The sequence below is a fragment of the Vanacampus margaritifer genome, chromosome 17 (genome assembly GCF_051991255.1).
Source record: "Vanacampus margaritifer isolate UIUO_Vmar chromosome 17, RoL_Vmar_1.0, whole genome shotgun sequence".
Taxonomy (NCBI): Eukaryota; Metazoa; Chordata; class Actinopteri; order Syngnathiformes; family Syngnathidae; genus Vanacampus; species Vanacampus margaritifer.
This window is the reverse complement of record NC_135448.1, coordinates 18,623,871-18,641,421: the sequence shown is the minus strand read 5'-3', so window position 1 is coordinate 18,641,421 and position 17,551 is coordinate 18,623,871. Positions and strand designations below refer to the sequence as shown.

The window sequence follows — 17,551 nt, the reverse complement described above, 5'->3', positions numbered from 1 at the left end:
TCATACCTGATCCTTGAGCACCATGTTACAACTTTAGGACAGACTGAAACTGGTATGTTAATAAAACAATGCTTCTTATGTGAACAGGTTATCTAGGTCAAGCACATCTTTGTAATGGATAAGTTAGACATGAAACCAGATGCAAGAGTCAGTGAACATTGAACATTTTATTCTTTAAAACATGACTACCTCTCATCTTAAAGATGAGCAGTTTTCTAATAGCTCATTACTGGAATACCTTCGGATTTCAGAATTTCTGAAACAGGTTCAATGTAGGAAGTGTCCAAAGTACTGTGAGAATCTGGAACATCTTCCTCTGCTGATGAATCCTCACTTGAACTGGATACATCAGCAACCTAATTTTTTAAACAAAAACAATTATTACATACATACAGACATACATATACATATTGTCGCTGTCCTGTGAAAAACACTTCCACCATATTTTCCAGACTATAAAGCGCACCGTGATACAAGCCGTGCCGCCAAGAAGGATCGCTACCGGAGAGCAGCCCGCGACCTAAAAATGGAAACGTGTTTTTCACAGGACAGCAATGATATCCATATATACAGTAGACGCACACATACATGTGCATATATACAGCGGCTCTAAAATTGACACCTGCCGGATGCGGGTTAAAGTTCCTTTTGGCGGGTGGTCATAAATATTTACTAGCTTTACTTCGCTGTTACTTAGTGATGTTACACTCGAAGTAGAAGCTTGAGACAAGTGTCGAGCGCTCGCGGCAGAAGTAGCTCCCGCCATTGATGGGCTAATGTGCTAAAGTTCATTTACCAAAGATAGGTGGTCTTCATCATCAAGCAGTTTTGCATTTTTTATTTTTTTTTGCAATCAACGGGATATGTGCCAGATGCTGGAGCAAACTAGAAAAGCATTTAGAACCTAAAGTTTGTGCATATACTAAAGATTATTATAAATCTAGTCACCACATTTATTCGAAAGATGAGATGAAGCATTTAACAAGAGGGATAGTTAATATGCTTAATCTATGGCATTGCCCCTAAAACGGGTCTTGTGTGATACAGTCCTTCAGTTACAGTAGACGTTTTCTATTTTACTGAGTCAGACAGTCGTTAAGATTGAGACAATTGCTCAACATTTAGCTGCTTGCAACTAAAGACAGCGGTATAAACATGGGTCATAATTTATCCTCTTGACTAAATTATATTCATTCAATGAAAATGCCTGCACTATTAATCCTGGTTGCGTGAAACAAAGATCCATTGCAGATACAAATAACACACAAGATAAAATACCCATCATGCAAGTCCATTCTAGTGCAGCGAAAGGTCCAAAACATAAAGCACATTTATCCAAGCTTGATACAAGTGAATAAACTACCTGATGTTTACACTTCTGTTTAAAAAAAAATAAAAAAATTATAGCGAGTTCACCTCTAAAATCCACCATAAATAAATTAATGGGAAAAAAAGATAACTACAGTGCATAATCTAAATCACCAAACTGCCAACAAATCTTCAATTTGAGATATTTTTAATGTTGACTTGTAGAAATTTTAGTCCCATACAAGCGTATTGTTGGATACAGTATTTTTAACGTCTTGGCAATACACATTGCATAAACAATTGTTGTGATTATATTTGTTAGTTATATAGTTTAGCCCTAGCATCTACTCTACACTCTTCACTCCTAACGTCTTGCTTCTGAAAACTGATTTCAACATCAATATTCAAAAAGAAATCTCGTCACCTGGTCAACTTTGTCTGTGACAGCTACGTCTTCAGCTATATCTTCAGGTTGTGCGTCAGTTCAAACCTGGTACACATGAAGAAAAAAATACATATAAAATTCAATTCTTAGTAATACACAAGACTGTACCTGTGCATGTACACAGTTACAGTACATACAGAACAATGAATAGGTTAAAGTATTGTGAATGCAAACTCATTTTATTTGCCATTACAAAAATAAATAAATAAATCCTTCTGCACTACAGGTTTGTGTAAATTGGTGACGTCTATTTTTCACAATGAAACAAAAACAAGAAAATACACAGTCCTCAGAGAATCCATACCTGACCAGAGTATGAATTGTGAGGACTGTATGTGTAACTCCAAGCCCTGAAAACTTATTTTACACTCACAGTGTATAAATACAATGTCCTCAGTGTGTCAGTTATTCACAACTACGACATTGTGAGGACTATGTATCTGCGAGGGCTGCTCAGTATTGACAAAACATGCGACATGGGTGTTTTATACAATGATGGAGATTATTTAAGCATTTAACACATACCTAAAAAAAAAGGATCTATCTATATACATATATATACACATACATATAGATATATATACTGTATACATAGCGAGACGGACAGACAGACATAGCGAGATGGACAGAGCGAGACAGATAGATATAGAAAATAAAGATAGAGATAAAGATAAAGAGATCTTTATAATCCAAAGAAAGAAATGCATGTTAATGCGGAAAAATAAGCATGCTCATTGTGATCTAATCTTATCCTATTAAGTTATTTTTTGTTAGTAATGCCCCTCGATACGGTTCTCTCGTATGGCGATGCGCAATTCAGGTAGTCTCTGATTGGTCAAAGTCAGACTAAAGTATACAATACAATATTCATTTGTTGCATGTCTTTGCAATACAAATATTGCATGAGCCATTCGTGCGACAAGATATTTTTTTATATATTGTGCCAACGTCTTGCTTCTGAAAAATGTATTTCAACATCAACATTCAAAAACAAATCTAGTCACCTGGTCAACTTGGTCTGTGACAGCTATGTCTTCAGGTTGTGCGTCAGTTGAAACCTGGTACACAAAGAGAAAAATACATATAAAATTAAATTCTTAGTAACACGACTGTACCTGTGCATTTACACAGTTACAGTACATAAAGAACAATGAATAGGTTAAAGTATTGTGAATGCAAACACATTTTATTTGCCATTACAAAAATAAATAATCCGTCAGCACTAGTGGTTTGTGTAAATTGGTGACGTCTATTTTTCACAATGAAACAATTAATAGAAAATACACAGTCCTCAGAGTGTCCATACCTGACCAGAGTATGAATTGTGAGGACTGTATCTGTAACTCCAAACCCCTGAAAACTTATTTTACATTCGCAGTGTATAAATACACTGTCCTCAGAGTGTCAGTTATTCACAACTACGACATTGTGAGGACTGTGTATCTGCGAGGGCTACACAGTATTGACATGCGACATGGGTGTTTTATACTCTGATGGAGATTAAACATTTAACACGGACCTAAAAAAAAAGATCTATACATATACTGAATACATACATACTCTATATATACAGTATATATATATATATATATATATACAGTATACATACAGTATATATATATATATATACACAAATATACATATATATATATATAGATAGAGAGACAATATATAGATATAGATAGATATATAGACATAAAGATAAAGATAGAGAGATCTTTATAATCCAAAGAAAGAAATACACGTTAATGCGGAAAAATAATCATGCTTATTGTGATCTAGTCTTATACATATAAGTTTGTTTTTTTTAGTAATGCCCCTCGATACGGTTCTCTTGTATGGTGATGCGCAATTAAGGTAGTCTCTGATTGGTCAAAGTCAGACTAAAGTATACAATACAATATTCATTTGTTGCATGTCTTTGCAACAGACATATTGCATGAGCCATTCGTGCGACAAGATCTTTTTTGTATATATTGTGCAACGTCTTGCTTCTGAAAAACGTATTTCAACATCAACATTCAAAAAGAAATCTAGTCACCTGGTCAACTTGGTCTGTGACAGCTATGTCTTCAGGTTGTGCGTCAGTTGAAACCTGGTACACAAAGAGAAAAATACATATAAAATTAAATTCTTAGTAACACGACTGTACCTGTGCATTTACACAGTTACAGTACATACAGATTAATGAATAGGTTAAAGTAATGTGAATGCAAACTCATTTTATTTGCCATTACAAAAATAAATAAATAAATCTGTCTGCACTACAGGTTTGTGTAAATTGGTGACGTCTATTTTTCACAATGACACAAAAATAAGAAAATACACAGTCCTCAGAGTGTCCATACCTGACCAGAGTATGAATTGTGAGGACTGTATGTGTAACTGCAAGCCCTCAAAACGTATTTTAAACTCACAGTGTATAAATACACTGTCCTCAGAGTGTCAGTTATTCACAACTACGACATTGTGAGGACTGTGTATCTTGCGAGGGCTGCACAGTATTGACAAAACATGCGACATGGGTGTTTTATACAGTGATGGAGATTATTGTGACATTAAACATGGACCGAATATATATATCTTCATAATCTAATTAAAGAAATACACGTACGTGCGGAAAAATAATCATGCTCATTTTGATCTAGTTTTATCCAAATAAGGTTTTTTTTGTTAGTAATGCTCCTCGATACAATTCTCTTGTATGGCGATGCGCAATTAAGGTTGTCTCTGATTGGTCAAAATCAGACTCAAGTAGGGCCTGGCAATAAATCAAATTAATTGAATAAATTAAATTCAAATTGAATCGTTGAAAATTTGCTAAATCGTGAAATGTATTTTGTCTTCTGGATTATTAAAAACTGTTATAATGTTCTGTTACATCCAGATGTTATTGTGAGTTGTAATTTTGCACAAGTGGTGGCAGAATGCTGGATGGTTGGTTTAAAAGACTTTTTATTTAATTTTTTTGGCCATATCGCTTAGCCTCAGACTAAAGTATACAAACAATCCAATATCCATTTGTTGCACGTCTTTGCAATGCACATATTGCATGAGCCATTCGTGCGCCAAGATATTTTCCACATATTGTGCAGCCCTAGTATCTCCACCCTCCACTAATGTCTTGCTTCTGAAAACTGATTTCAACAACATTCAAAAAGAAATCTAGTCACCTGGTCAACTTTGGCGCAGTCTGTGATAGCGGTGTCTTCATCAGGTTGTGCTTCAGTGGAAACCTGGGGTAGATGAATAGAAAAATACCAATACAATTAAATTCTTACTAAGACTAGACTGCTATACTGTAATTTCATGTAATCATGAATGTGCGACCAGTAATTCTAGTATGTCACATGTATGAAACAATATCCAAATGTCATGATAAGCAATCACGATATGATAATCAACATGATATTGTGAAGTTAGCGATACTCACGATAACTGTAAAAGTAAAATAAAAAAATAAGTCACAATATTGTAAAAAAAATGAAATAAAAACAAAAAAAATTATATTGAGAAAAGAATGTACTTTTGCTTTTGAGTTATAATTAATCTTTTATGTTTTGTCAAACCTTGCACGATTACCCCCCCCCCAAAAAAAAAAAAAATTAAGTGTGACAACACACCATATAAACATACCATAGTGTTTTTCCATTGTAGTGAAATTCAAACATGAAAACCTTCTGGGCATCATGATACACTCTCAGCCTGTTTTCACGTTCCTGTTTGCTTATAACTTCTCCTCGATATTCAGTAGGAAAGACTCCCTTCTGAAAGGAGCAGGAACTGAACACTCCTCGACCTTACAAAGAAAAAGGGATACAACAGAAATATTTCATTATAACAGTAATGAAAACTAGGCCCATACTAAAGAATCTTTTACCAATACTCACCTTTGAATGAATTAATATATTTCATGGTGAAGCCATCCCTGTCTTTACCTAAGGATGAAAAATATGCTACCTCTTCTTTGGGTTTAACTTTTGCCCTCTGTGGCCTCATGACTGACATATCTCACTGAAGATAATGATCTAAAGCTATAGAAAAAAAATGAGTTTCAATCAGTTTGATAGGTAACTTGGTGCAGATGTTTTGAAGTTGACTTTCTGTGGACCATAATATCCTGTGCAGTGTGCAGTAAATGTGCCAACGAAAATAAAATACAGTGGATAGCACAGCTCTGCTAAATATTTGCATAAATTAAATGTAATGAACACTTTACAGACTTTACTGAAATATTTCTATTTAAAGAACAAATTTAAGTAAACACAAATGCAGCAATTTACCAATACTTCATTTATACTGTACTGGTAATACTAAACCATTGTATATTTTCACATCACAAACCAGCCTATCAAACCAGCCTGTTATTGCTTTCCTCTTAAAAATTTCAATTAGCATTTATCTTACACAACAGACGGTTAGCTCTGCTATGCTAACTGAGCTAACCGTTGCTAACAAAAGCGTAGCAATTCTAAATAATTAGCTGCAACCATCATAATCAACAGATGGTTAGGTATGCTAACGTTAGCTTAGCTGCACTTACACTGGACTTGCATTATAAATCATTTTCAGCAATGTACACAAGCGACCAACATTAAAATAAACAAGTTTCTGGAGGAAAAATTCGAGCTTCAAACCTACCTCATTAGCACAGCTACACTGCCATCACCTCTCGTGAAGTAATTAGAGCCGGGGGCGGTTCTCTATCGGGGCTGCTAGATGACGTCACTTCCGTACTCCGGGCAATATAATAAATCACATTTAAATCAACAAATTGGTTCAGTGTTGGATTATGAACTTTGTTGATAAGAGTGGCTATTGTTCTATGATTTACAGTGTCAATTAAAAAAAAAATAGATCACATTTAAAATTAACCCGAAAGGCTCATATACTAAATTAATTACCACAGACGAAAACAAAGGATATTATTGCTAGAATTATAGATAATTTTGTAATCGTTTAATGTGATTTCAGTTTGTTTTTTTAAAAAGTTATTATTATTTTTTTCATTAACAAAAATGTTTTTTTGCTTTAGTAAATAAAATAACCTTGCTGCTGTCACACAGTTGCTGTCCGAGGATGTTTTGGTACTATACTTTAGTAATGGATGCATGTGTTTTTTGGCAAAATTGTGAGCGAGCCCAGTAACTTGGCTTAGAAGCAACCCTGCAAATGAATGGTCACATGATGCTTTACTGTTGGCATGAAGCAGGACTGATGGTAGCGCTCACCTTTTCTTCTCCAGACAAGCATTTTTCCGGATGCCCCAAACAGTTGGAAAGGGGGTTAATCAGAGAAAATAACTTTAACTCTTTTTTCCTTATTTTGGTCTGTGTTTATGGAATCCCTTTTTCACTGGTCACACCAGGCCATCCTCCAAAAGTCTTACTCCCTCACCATGGGTGTAGATGGACTCATACCTGCTTACTGCCATTCCTGAGCAAGCTCTACACTGGTGGTGATGTCCTTATCCCCGCAGCTGAATCAACTTTGGGAGATAGTCCTGGCTTTTGCTGGATTTTCTTGGGTGCCCTGAAGCCTTCTTCACTTAAAGTTTGTAAGGTCACTAAAGGAAATTACTTTAATTTTCATGGCAAATAGGGACTTTGCAATTCATCTAATCACTATAACATTCTGGAGTACATGTACATGCAAATTGCCATCATAAAAAAACAATAATAAGTCAGCACTGCAGATTCTTAGAAAATCAATGTCATTCTCAAAACATTTGGCCACTGGTGTACAGAAAGATGTTATACTGTAAAGGCAGGGTGGGATGTTAAATGATGAATTAATGTACGGCACTGACAGTTTCTCTGTCTCTGCTGTTAACCATTGTACATTTTTAAATAAACAACCACTGAAAGAATTAAATACTGAAATATATAATTAAATATCATAGGGTATTTCATTATTTAATTATTTACTTAGGAATTGGTGGCTGCAAAAAAAAAAAAAAAAAAAGGTTCTGTGTCTACAGACAAACATTCACAATACACAGCATTTTGAGAAAAAACTGAATTATGGAGACGTGCGTAATTGTGGGGACAGGTGATGGTCAGCCAATCAAATGCTGTGAAATATACACTGGTGTGAATTATTCATGAAGTGGTGCATTACAAGGACCTTCCTACAGGGGGCGCCATCAAATACACAAAAATACACAAATTCACGTAATTATGCTTTACAAGGACATTGGCTAAAACTTTGGATTTAAGCCTTCTACAGCCCTAGAAGCACTTCTGCATTGAAATAATTATGAGGACATGGGCTGTGTCCTCATAATTCAAAATGTCCTTGCAGCACGGCATGTATTCAGGTGAAATGTCCTCATAATACACAAAGGCAAACACACACACACACACACACACACACACACACACACACACACACACACACACACACACACACACACACACACACACACACACACACACACACAAAGATGCGGAAACGGGACTGTGACACTTAAAAAAAAAAACACGTTTTTTTTTTTTTTTTTACTGGCGGCAAATACTTCCTTTATACTGTGAAAACAAACGGATTGTTATAGTAGTCAAACGACATCTCATCAATTTTTTAAATCAAAATAATATTCACAAATCAAATAACAACAATTCCAAGTCCAGTGCTTTTCAATGAGCAGTGTGATTTCTTTCACCGAATTGACCACCATTTTGGCTTGTGACGTAGTTTGGAATTGCCAATTGGCAACACTGTTGTCAATTTTTATGTTAAGTAAGGTTGTCCATGTCATTTGAATGTTGTAAATAATAAAGTAAATCGTTATATAACTTAGTTACTTTTAAATCATGCATTCAGTAAAGTTAATCTTCCAAGGTAATATTAGTGGTCACTCTAGCTGTGGACGTTGCAAGATGGCGACGCATGAAATGTTTGTACATAACCTTTTACGGAAGATTGGACATGCCAAATAAGTACATGTCAATAAACGCACAATTCTCGAGTATATTTTTCTACATTATACTTAAAACGCCGAAAATAACACATTAATATTCACACGTTTTGTTTAAAACACATGATTACTTGGTACGGGGGCGGAAACTTCAAAGAGTTGCGCTGGGAGCTGTCAAATCAAATCGGCGCCGAAGCGCAACAAGTCACAGAAATGGCAAATAAACACGGCGGCGCCACAAATAAGTACAATATAAAACGACAAAAATAATTATTTAGTTTACTCACTGTGGTTCAGAGACGGAAACAATCACTATAGCACTGGACACTTGATTCCACAGCGCCGTAAAAACTTAGACTGCGGGCTCAGACAGTCACTGCTAAGTGCTAACCATAATGGACAAGCACCCAGAATGCATTGCGCGCTATTTGTGGGAGGTTATGACCTTACTCTATTCTTAATATTCAGTATACGCATCCAAATATAATAATAATAATGAACGTTAATATTTAGAACCTGTTAACAAAAAATAAATATAATTTATAATTTATAAAAACAAAAAAAGGGATGCAGTGTTCAGAATACAAATAAAATTCAACCTCTTGTTATTTAAATAGGATTCGATTAACCACAAAAATAGTTCAGTTGTTCTAGTAGGTTACTAGTTACACTTATTGTTTTTAATCATAGTTATAGCTACCGTTACTAGATACAAAATCAGGATGTGGCTGCACTTGGAATTACCTCATCAAATTCAGCCTCTCGTTAAATGAAATTATAGTTCCCCCACTTACTTTCATTTTTGCTTTAGTTAAGCATTCCCACATATGTTATTGTGCTTTTTATTCTCCACACTTTTCTCCAAGCACTTGATTCACATGAATCCTTGCAGATGTTCCCCATTGTAAAAGTTGTGTGTGTGTGTGCGTGTGTGTCAAGGCCCCCAGGATCACGGCTGGTGTTCAGGTTACACATGTCAGAAGCGAGTGTCCCTCTTCCACAGCATCGTCGCCACGGGACGTGCCGTGGACGTGTTCTTCACGAGCACCAGTCCGAAGAGGCTGCGCCTCATGATGCTCAACGCTGACGAGGACGAGGTCAGAGTGCATCCTGTTCTGTTTTTGGGGTTTTTGTGTGTTTGATGTAATAAGTTAGTCGATGGTTGTTGATGGCTTTGTTTGTTGCCTGCAGCACGTGCTGGTGTCCGTCTTCTACTCCAGGCCGCAGCGGATGGACGTTTATGTCGGCAACCAGCTGGTGGCGCCCACCAACGCCGAGTGGAATGACGGCGACACCGACTACGTCCTCAAAGAGCCCACCTTTGACGGTACGTTTATGACTACAGCGATATTGTTTCTACTTTAGCTAGCCTGTCATCCTATTATGTGTTAGCATTAAGCTAGCAGACTTGGACTCCTTTTTGTCCCCTGAAGTGTCCCATGTTTTGCCTGCAGGCGAATATGTCCCGGAGCTCAACGTTTCCACGCCGCATGGCTCCAACTTCTTTGATCAGGACTTCAAGATGTCAAAGGTCCTTCTGAGAGGATCAGAGGCCGTTGAGATCCGGATGTCACCCTTGCTCTTTGTCTCCTTCGACCTGCCCGCCATGACCGAGGACCAGTTCTTCGGTGACAACCTGGTCCGCAACCTGGCCGCCTTCTTCAAGGTCCCGACCAACATGATCCGGATCACCAAGATCATCCGGGAGGACTCCAGGCGGCGGAAGAGGTCCACGGGTCTGACGGTGGAGGTGGAGATTAAGAAACCGCCGGTCCAGCAGGTCTCCAACACCACTGATGGTGAGATTTGAGGTTCTGGGTTTGAATACCATGTTTTTTTCCCCCACACATCAAGCAACATTTGGTCTTTAAATCTTTAAAATCTTCTTCTTTTTTTTTAAAAAAATTATCCTAGACGAGGAGGACTTCAAGCTATTGCAGAACATCGCCGACAATTTGGGTCAGGCGGCCGTCTCGGGCAACCTCAGCCAGTCCATCGGCTTCAACGTATCGTCGGTGGGAATGGTGGCGCCGCCGCCTCCGACTTCGGACCCCCGCTGGAATGAAGTAAGACGGAATGACCTGGAGTGACAAATAACAGGAAGGCAATTCATACCTTGTCTCCGCCGTGCAGGAGGCCTCCAAGGAGCCGACGAGGGAGGAAACGAAGGTGAGCCGCGTGTCCAGCGTGGAGAAGCTGCTGGTGGTGCGAGAGCCTGTCGCGGGAACATATGTGGGGCCGTTGACGCAGCAGCCGAGTCTCATGGCTGTAGACCAGCAGGTGAGCTTGGACACTGATTTACAATCCTCCCAATTGTCAGGTTCAGTCAACCTAGAACATTTAATAAACAACAGACAAGGAAGAGGGCTTAGATTATTTTTGCTCGCGAGGAGAACAGACAGAGATGTGCAGTTACAACCTCCTACCGCTCTGAAACACACTCTGCCGAGCCCTCTATTTTTATTTCTTTTTGGGTGGTTCCTAGTTAACACAGCCGTTGCTGCTCTAAAGGTTGGGGGTGCACACAGCAGCATGTGAAAAGTCATTGCGCAGATAATAATACAGACGTGTCTTTCTTTAGAAAATTGGCACTGAAAGTTTTAAGAGTCAAAGTTCAACAGTTCAGCCGCAAAATGTTCCAGCCGCTATCTTGTGATAAGGGTACAGTTCCTGTTCCTCCTTCTCAGGGGGGCTCTGCTCTCTTCACAGATAACTTCAATTTACAAGGTTTTACCACTGAATACATGCTTTGCAATACTATAAGAGTAAATATGGGATAACTTACGTACATTTATTCTAACACCAAAAAATGTACATTCCCTCTAAAGAAAATTCTGCAATACCCTTTTTTAAACACAACCGAACTGTATTTAAGCAGTTCTTTCACATACCACTAGAGGGAGCCCGTTAACCACTTTTACATTTTGCTAATCTTCAATTTGACCTCCAGGGAGATTGCGTGTCGGTGGGCGTGACCACCATGACGGTGACGGCCAGCCTGAAAGATTCCACCAATGCCAGTGTGGGAGGTCTTGAAGGCAACGCCACCATCCCGTTCCACTCCTGCTGGGCCAACTTCAGCGACCTGTCGGTGGGCAACGGCGGCGACAACCTCACCATTGTTTTCACCTTGAAGGAGCTTGTGAGCGCCCGCTCACAGGAATTCAGCGTCCAGGAGATTCCGGCGCCCACCCCGACGCCTTTGGTCAGCGTCACGCAGGCTGCCACGCCCGACGACAGCGTGTTCGGCGCAGGCGGTGCCCTCGTGCCCGGGAGTTTGTGCCTGGTGAGCGTCATCTACACGTTTGCCTGCTGCACCGACGACTTGCCCCTTTGTTAGGGGGCGCTGTTGAGTCGCCACCTGGGACAAAAACGTGCCAGGTTAAGCCATCTATTTTCTGAATAATGAATCATAATAATGATGATAATTTGGGTTTATATACTCAGAATGTGATTTTTTTTCCTTTCTTGCTTGTGCATGTTGTGAATGCTGAGAGCATTATTTTGATACGCATCTACTTCCACATAATTCATTCCATTCGCATCATTCCAATTTCAACAATTTCAAAAAATCGGGCTTTACGGGCTATCATTTTTGTCATTCCAAACATTCCGAATTTTCCCATAATTTAATATTCTCAACCAAAAATTCCACATTGATTCGCAATGGGACTCACATGGTTCCCATGAAATTCAAAACATTCAGCACATTCACCATAGGTATCGATTTTCAACATCCCCAAAATGTCCACGTTACACAAAAAAATTGCCCATTCGCATAATTTTAACATCAATCTATATATTTTATAATTCCACATGCCTCCATATTTTTTTTCATTCAGAATTTCAGCATTCACACGCAAATTCTCCAGAAATGGCAAATGTCTGATTAATAATAAAAGCTATGATGCTTAACATTCATTCTTGTGTGTCAATTCATGAATTGGTGACTTGGGGAAAAAAGATATTAAATGACCCGTCGCCAGCGAATTGAATGAAACATTTCGGTTCCTGAGCAAGGTGGAGTCTATCCCTTCTGACTTTTGGTGAGAGAAGTGGGGATCCATCAACATATTCCGTAGACAAGCATCCACATTCACATCTACGTACAATTTGCAGTCTTCAATTAAGATAAGCTAACGTTTAGTAAGAGAAGCGGGATCCGCCCCAACATTGGCTGTGACTCTGCGTGAATGTTTTTCTTGTCTGTATCTGCCCTATGATTGACTGGCGACCAGTCGAGGGTGTGCCCCACCTCTCACCAAAAGTCAAATAGCATTAAAGACGGTGATTTTTTTTTTTTATAAGTGCGAATGTCCCCAAAAAACAATAACAGTACTCTGTCCATGGTCCTGAACTCCTTTGGCGTTTTGCCTGCCTTCTTTTTCGCTCCACTGGGGGGCAGCATAGCTCCGTGGCAACGCAGACTCCCAGGCAGCCGGAGTACAATGAGCTTAAAAAGTCACAATCAGTGAAAAGAAAAGAAAAAAAAGAGGCATCTTGTCTGCTCCCTCGCCAGGGGAGGGGTGACTGCATGGGACTCCCACAAAAACAGTTACAGCCTTCATTATGTGGGAGGGGGGGGGGGGGGGCAACACTTAAACTTTGCCTGCGTTCACGCACCGTGCGCACTTTGCGTGGACGCCTGTGCGTGCGTGTGTGTGTGTGTGTGTGTGTGCGGGCCCCCCTCCTCCAGGGCCCCCATGGATGTCTCTCTCGTGGCCGCTCTGTGCGGGGCTCTGGTGTTCGCCTGGCGGGTGCCCCCCGGCCGGCCCCTCGGCCTCTCGCCGCAGCCGGCCAAGGCGGTCAAGCAGGCGGCGAAGGCGGCGGAGGCGTCCCGCTCCTTGGCGGAGGTCCGCGCGGAGCCCCACGACTACATGATGTCCATCTACAAGACCTTCTCCACGGCCGAGAAGTTGGGACTCAACGCCAGCTTCTTCAGGTCCTCCAAGGCGGCCAACACCATCGGCAGTTTTGTGGACCGCGGACAAGGTACATTTCTTACAACTTACATAGAGTTGTTTTTGTGTGTCTTTTTATATATGTGACGTTTTTTTGTTGCTGTTGTTTTGCAAGCAGTTTTGTTTGCGTGCTCTTGTTTTTGTGTGTGTTTATTTATTTATTTTGGGGGGGGCAATTTTTTATTTTTTTTTGTGATTTTAGTGTTATTTCGTTTTGTTTACAGTTAACATTGTATTTATTTATTTCTGCTTGTGCTTGTTAATTTTGTATTTTTGTTGTGGTGGTTTTGTTTTTCTTGGTCTTTTTGGTGGACAATTTGTTTTGTTTTTATTTTGTTTTGTCTTTTGGACAATTATTTTGTTTTATAAAAACAATATATTTTGTGTTTACAGTTTTGGTTAATTTTGTTGATTTGTAGTTATTTGTCACTATTGTGACGAGTTTTTTTGTGGGGGGGGGGGGGATTTGTGTTGTTTATTGCTTCTTGTGGTTTTGTGGGTTTCTTATGTTGCAGGACATTTAGTTTTCTCTCTTTGCGGGTGTTCCGTTTTTTTTTTGTTATTTAGTGGACGTTAAAATTGGGAGATTTGTCTGTGTGTCGATGTTTAGTGTAAGTTTCCTTAGTGTGGTTTATGGACAACTTGTGTGCACGATCTTATCACAAATAAAAACAAAATGTTGTCCTTTTTTGGGTGTTGGGCAGACTTTTTTTTTTTGTAGACAGCGGATGAGGTACAGTATGTGCACAATAAATCACTTGTGTGTTTGTTTGGTACTATCTACATAATATTTGTGTTTTGTTTGTTTTGTTACATCTACATAGCTTTTGTGGGGGGGGGGGGGCAATTAATTGTTCTTATTTTTAGCATGTTTTTCAATAGATTTTTGTGTTTGTTTTGTGGACGTTGAACAAGGTACAATCTCACAAATGACATATTTCATGTGAAGTGTTGTTTTTTTTAGTGGACCATTTATTCAGAATTTTATTTTTGTGTTTTTTATTGTTTGTGGCTTATAAACAATAATTTGCATATCCAATCTAAAAAAAAAAAAAAAAAAAAAAAAAAAACTGTATTGCATGTATTTTTTTTGTTCGCTTTTGTTTTCCGTTGTTTTTCTTTTGCAGACAATTGTTTTGTCTGTTTTTGTGTGTTTTGTTATGTTGTCGTTGGTGCATTTTTTTATGTGGACTTTCCTTTTAAGATTTGTGGACTGTTGACAAGGCACTACACACAAAGTATTTATTTATTTATTTATTTATTTAATGAGTAGGTGAGGTATAATTGATGTGGATTTTTGTCCCTTTTTTTTCCAGGTTCTGTATAATATTCACGCTAACTCACACGGATGCTTTTTTGATCTTTCCTCAGACGAGCTCCCGCTTTCTCCTCTCAAGAGGCAACGTTACGTCTTCGACGTGTCCACCCTGTCGGAAAAAGCTGAGGTCCTGGGAGCCGAGCTGAGGCTCTACACTAAATTGTCCGGCAACGCTGGCCTTTCCGAGTCGGTGGAGCTTCATCTGCTCTCGTGCCGGGACCGGCGCCCGCTGGACTCCAAAACCCTGGAGCTGCACGAATGGTCCAGGCCCAGATGGGAGGTCCTGGACGTGTGGGAGCCGTTCAAGGAATGGACGCAGCGGGGCGAGCGCGTCGGGAAGCAATTCTGCCTGGAGCTCACGGCCACGTCGGACAACTCCGACAGGGAGCTGGACCTGACCCGGCTGGGCCTGCGCCGGCACACAAGGCCCCGGCAGAAGAAGGCCATCCTGGTGGTCTTCACCAGATCCAAGCGGAGGCAGACGCTTTTCGCCGAGAGGCGGGAGCTTCCAGCCCGAGGCCGGGGGTTCAAACCCGGCCGCAGCAGGCGCACGGCGGCGCCCGGGAGCCGCCACGGGAAACGTCACGGCAGGAAGTCCAGGTCCAGGTGCGGTAAAAAAACGCTCCGGGTCAACTTCCGCGAGATGGGCTGGGACGACTGGATCATCGCCCCGCTGGACTACGAGGCGTTCCACTGCGAGGGCGCGTGCGACTTCCCGCTGCGCTCGCACCTGGAGCCCACCAACCACGCCATCATCCAGACCCTGATGAACTCCATGAACCCGGGAAACATGCCGCCCAGCTGCTGCGCTCCGGCCAAGCTCAGCCCCATCAGCATCCTCTACATCGACTCGGGCAACAACGTGGTCTACAAGCAGTACGAGGACATGGTGGTGGAGGCGTGCGGGTGCAGGTAGGACTTTGGACCCTGGACCCTCGCCGGCTTTGACTCCTCAAAGGACTGAAATGGATTTAGAGATGGTTAAGACCTCATAACGGATGCTCCTTGCAGGCCACTCGAAAAATGTGCAACTGTACCGAGCCAAACCCTAACCGACAAAAAAAAAAAGCACATTTTCAAGTGGCTTTTATTGTGGCCAGCCAAAGGCACACCTGTGCAATAATCCATCCATCCCGCCATTTTCAGTACCACCCATCCCGTTGAGGGTTATGTAGTGCTGGAGCCTATCCCAGCTGACTTTGGGTGACCGTGTCCAATAATCGTGCTGTCTAATCGGGATCTTGACCATCTAGGCAAAGGAGAGGTGCGCACTAACTCGGATTTAGACAAAAGTAAACGTCAATCATTCATTTCAAGTAGTTAAACATTGAAAGGGGTCAAATTGCTTCCGAATATAAGAAGAGTGTTAAATGGATGATTTGGGGAAGCGGGGCACAAGAATGAAGACCTCTGCCAAGGCCTCGCATTCCGAATTTGGATTAGCGTCGTAATTTTGAAAAGGAGATTTTATGTAGTACAGCTAAAAAACAACAACAACAACAACAACAAACGACTAAAAGTGACTTGGTGGAGGTTGCTGGTCCTCAACCAAACAACTTAGCTTAGCAATAAGACCGTATCTGGTTAGCAGTTAGCATATATTGCCGTTTGACACGTCCAGCTAGCTCAACAAAACCCTCACAAGGATTATTTTGGGGAAATAGTGCAGCACAAAAACTAGAACTACACAAAATTCAAGGTTCTTCCAATTAGCGTAGCTTAGCTTAAAAAAACGTATGCAGGTTAGCAGTTAAGACGTTGTTTACACTCCTTTAGCCACACAAAAGGCACTTTAAAAAAAACAACAACAACAACTTACATTTCACGCTTCATTTAATGCTGTATTGTTTGTTTGAAGCCAAAAAACACAAAATACACTCCAGCTTTTATTTTTATTTTAATTGCATTAATCAATGAAAAAATGTGTTCCAGATATTTTATTATTTTGTAGGTTTGTAGCCAATGGAACGTCATTTGTAGTCTAGAGTGCGAATGTGGGAATATTTCAATGCACGTTCTCAAATTTTTGTTTGTTGTTTGTTGTTCTTTTCAGAAGCACTGATGTTAAAAAGCACCGCATGTAAATATTTGATGCGCAAATGATGCTAATTTATGTTTCCATGAGTAAGTTATTGCAAACGCATGCTGGATGTTTTTGTAAGCTAAAATGATCATTTCAGACTAAAGACATTTTTTTCTTTTTTTCTTTTATATTTGCCAAATATTGTATATTATTGATTTTTTTTTTCCACTTAATATTTTTAAATTGCTCAACTAAATAATTATATTCATATAAAATGTAACACAACATACCTAGAGTACTAATTAAAGTATATATAAACATGTCCAAGTTTCAATGTTTTACTTACATTTTTTTGGGATGAAATCCCAACTTTCATGAAAACAACAAGGGGCCCCGGGACGGAGCCCTGAGGGACATCTCAAGAGTTTAGCCCTGCAGTACAGTACTCAAAACTGGTCTGCATGGACGGAACTCTTCCTGTCTCATGTCAAAAAAGCGCTGCGGGGGTCAAGAGGGGGTCAGCAAGCAAGTGGGCCCAGCGCCATCTTGCCTGGGTGGCCTACGGTGTGCGTGCCCGCTA

General features: G+C 40.1%; 3 protein-coding genes across 4 annotated transcripts in view; 2 read left to right on the top strand and 1 right to left on the bottom strand.

Moving 5' to 3' along the window:
* nudcd1 (NudC domain containing 1) overlaps positions 1-9,096 on the bottom strand; it is a 55,682-nt gene extending 46,586 nt beyond the window's left edge. The window contains exon 1 of the mRNA XM_077548093.1: positions 8,957-9,096. The gene's annotated coding sequence lies outside the window, so the exon portion shown is untranslated. The remainder of the gene's footprint in view (positions 1-8,956) is intronic.
* Positions 1-12,590, top strand: part of LOC144037002 (fibrocystin-L-like) — a 43,298-nt gene extending 30,708 nt beyond the window's left edge. For both annotated transcript variants that reach the window (XM_077548087.1, XM_077548088.1), the window contains 6 exons: positions 9,609-9,766; positions 9,861-9,996; positions 10,124-10,468; positions 10,584-10,735; positions 10,803-10,949; positions 11,620-12,590. In XM_077548087.1, the coding sequence (XP_077404213.1) occupies positions 9,609-9,766; positions 9,861-9,996; positions 10,124-10,468; positions 10,584-10,735; positions 10,803-10,949; positions 11,620-12,009 (1,328 nt within the window). In that variant the 3' untranslated portion in view covers positions 12,010-12,590. The remainder of the gene's footprint in view (positions 1-9,608; positions 9,767-9,860; positions 9,997-10,123; positions 10,469-10,583; positions 10,736-10,802; positions 10,950-11,619) is intronic.
* Positions 12,591-13,259: 669 nt separating this feature from the next.
* Positions 13,260-17,293, top strand: gdf6b (growth differentiation factor 6b). Its single transcript, XM_077548100.1, has 2 exons — positions 13,260-13,661; positions 15,002-17,293. Exons 1-2 carry the CDS (start codon positions 13,373-13,375, stop codon positions 15,862-15,864), a joined length of 1,152 nt encoding a protein of 383 aa, XP_077404226.1. The 5' UTR covers positions 13,260-13,372; the 3' UTR covers positions 15,865-17,293.
* Positions 17,294-17,551: the final 258 nt, after the last annotated feature.

Bases quoted from the DNA above. Each gene is read 5' to 3' on its own strand.
- gdf6b (XM_077548100.1), top strand. From the start codon at position 13,373: ATGGATGTCTCTCTCGTGGCCGCTCTGTGCGGGGCTCTGGTGTTCGCC. The intron at 13,662-15,001 runs GTACATTTCTTA...ATCTTTCCTCAG, and splicing joins TTTTGTGGACCGCGGACAAG to ACGAGCTCCCGCTTTCTCCT.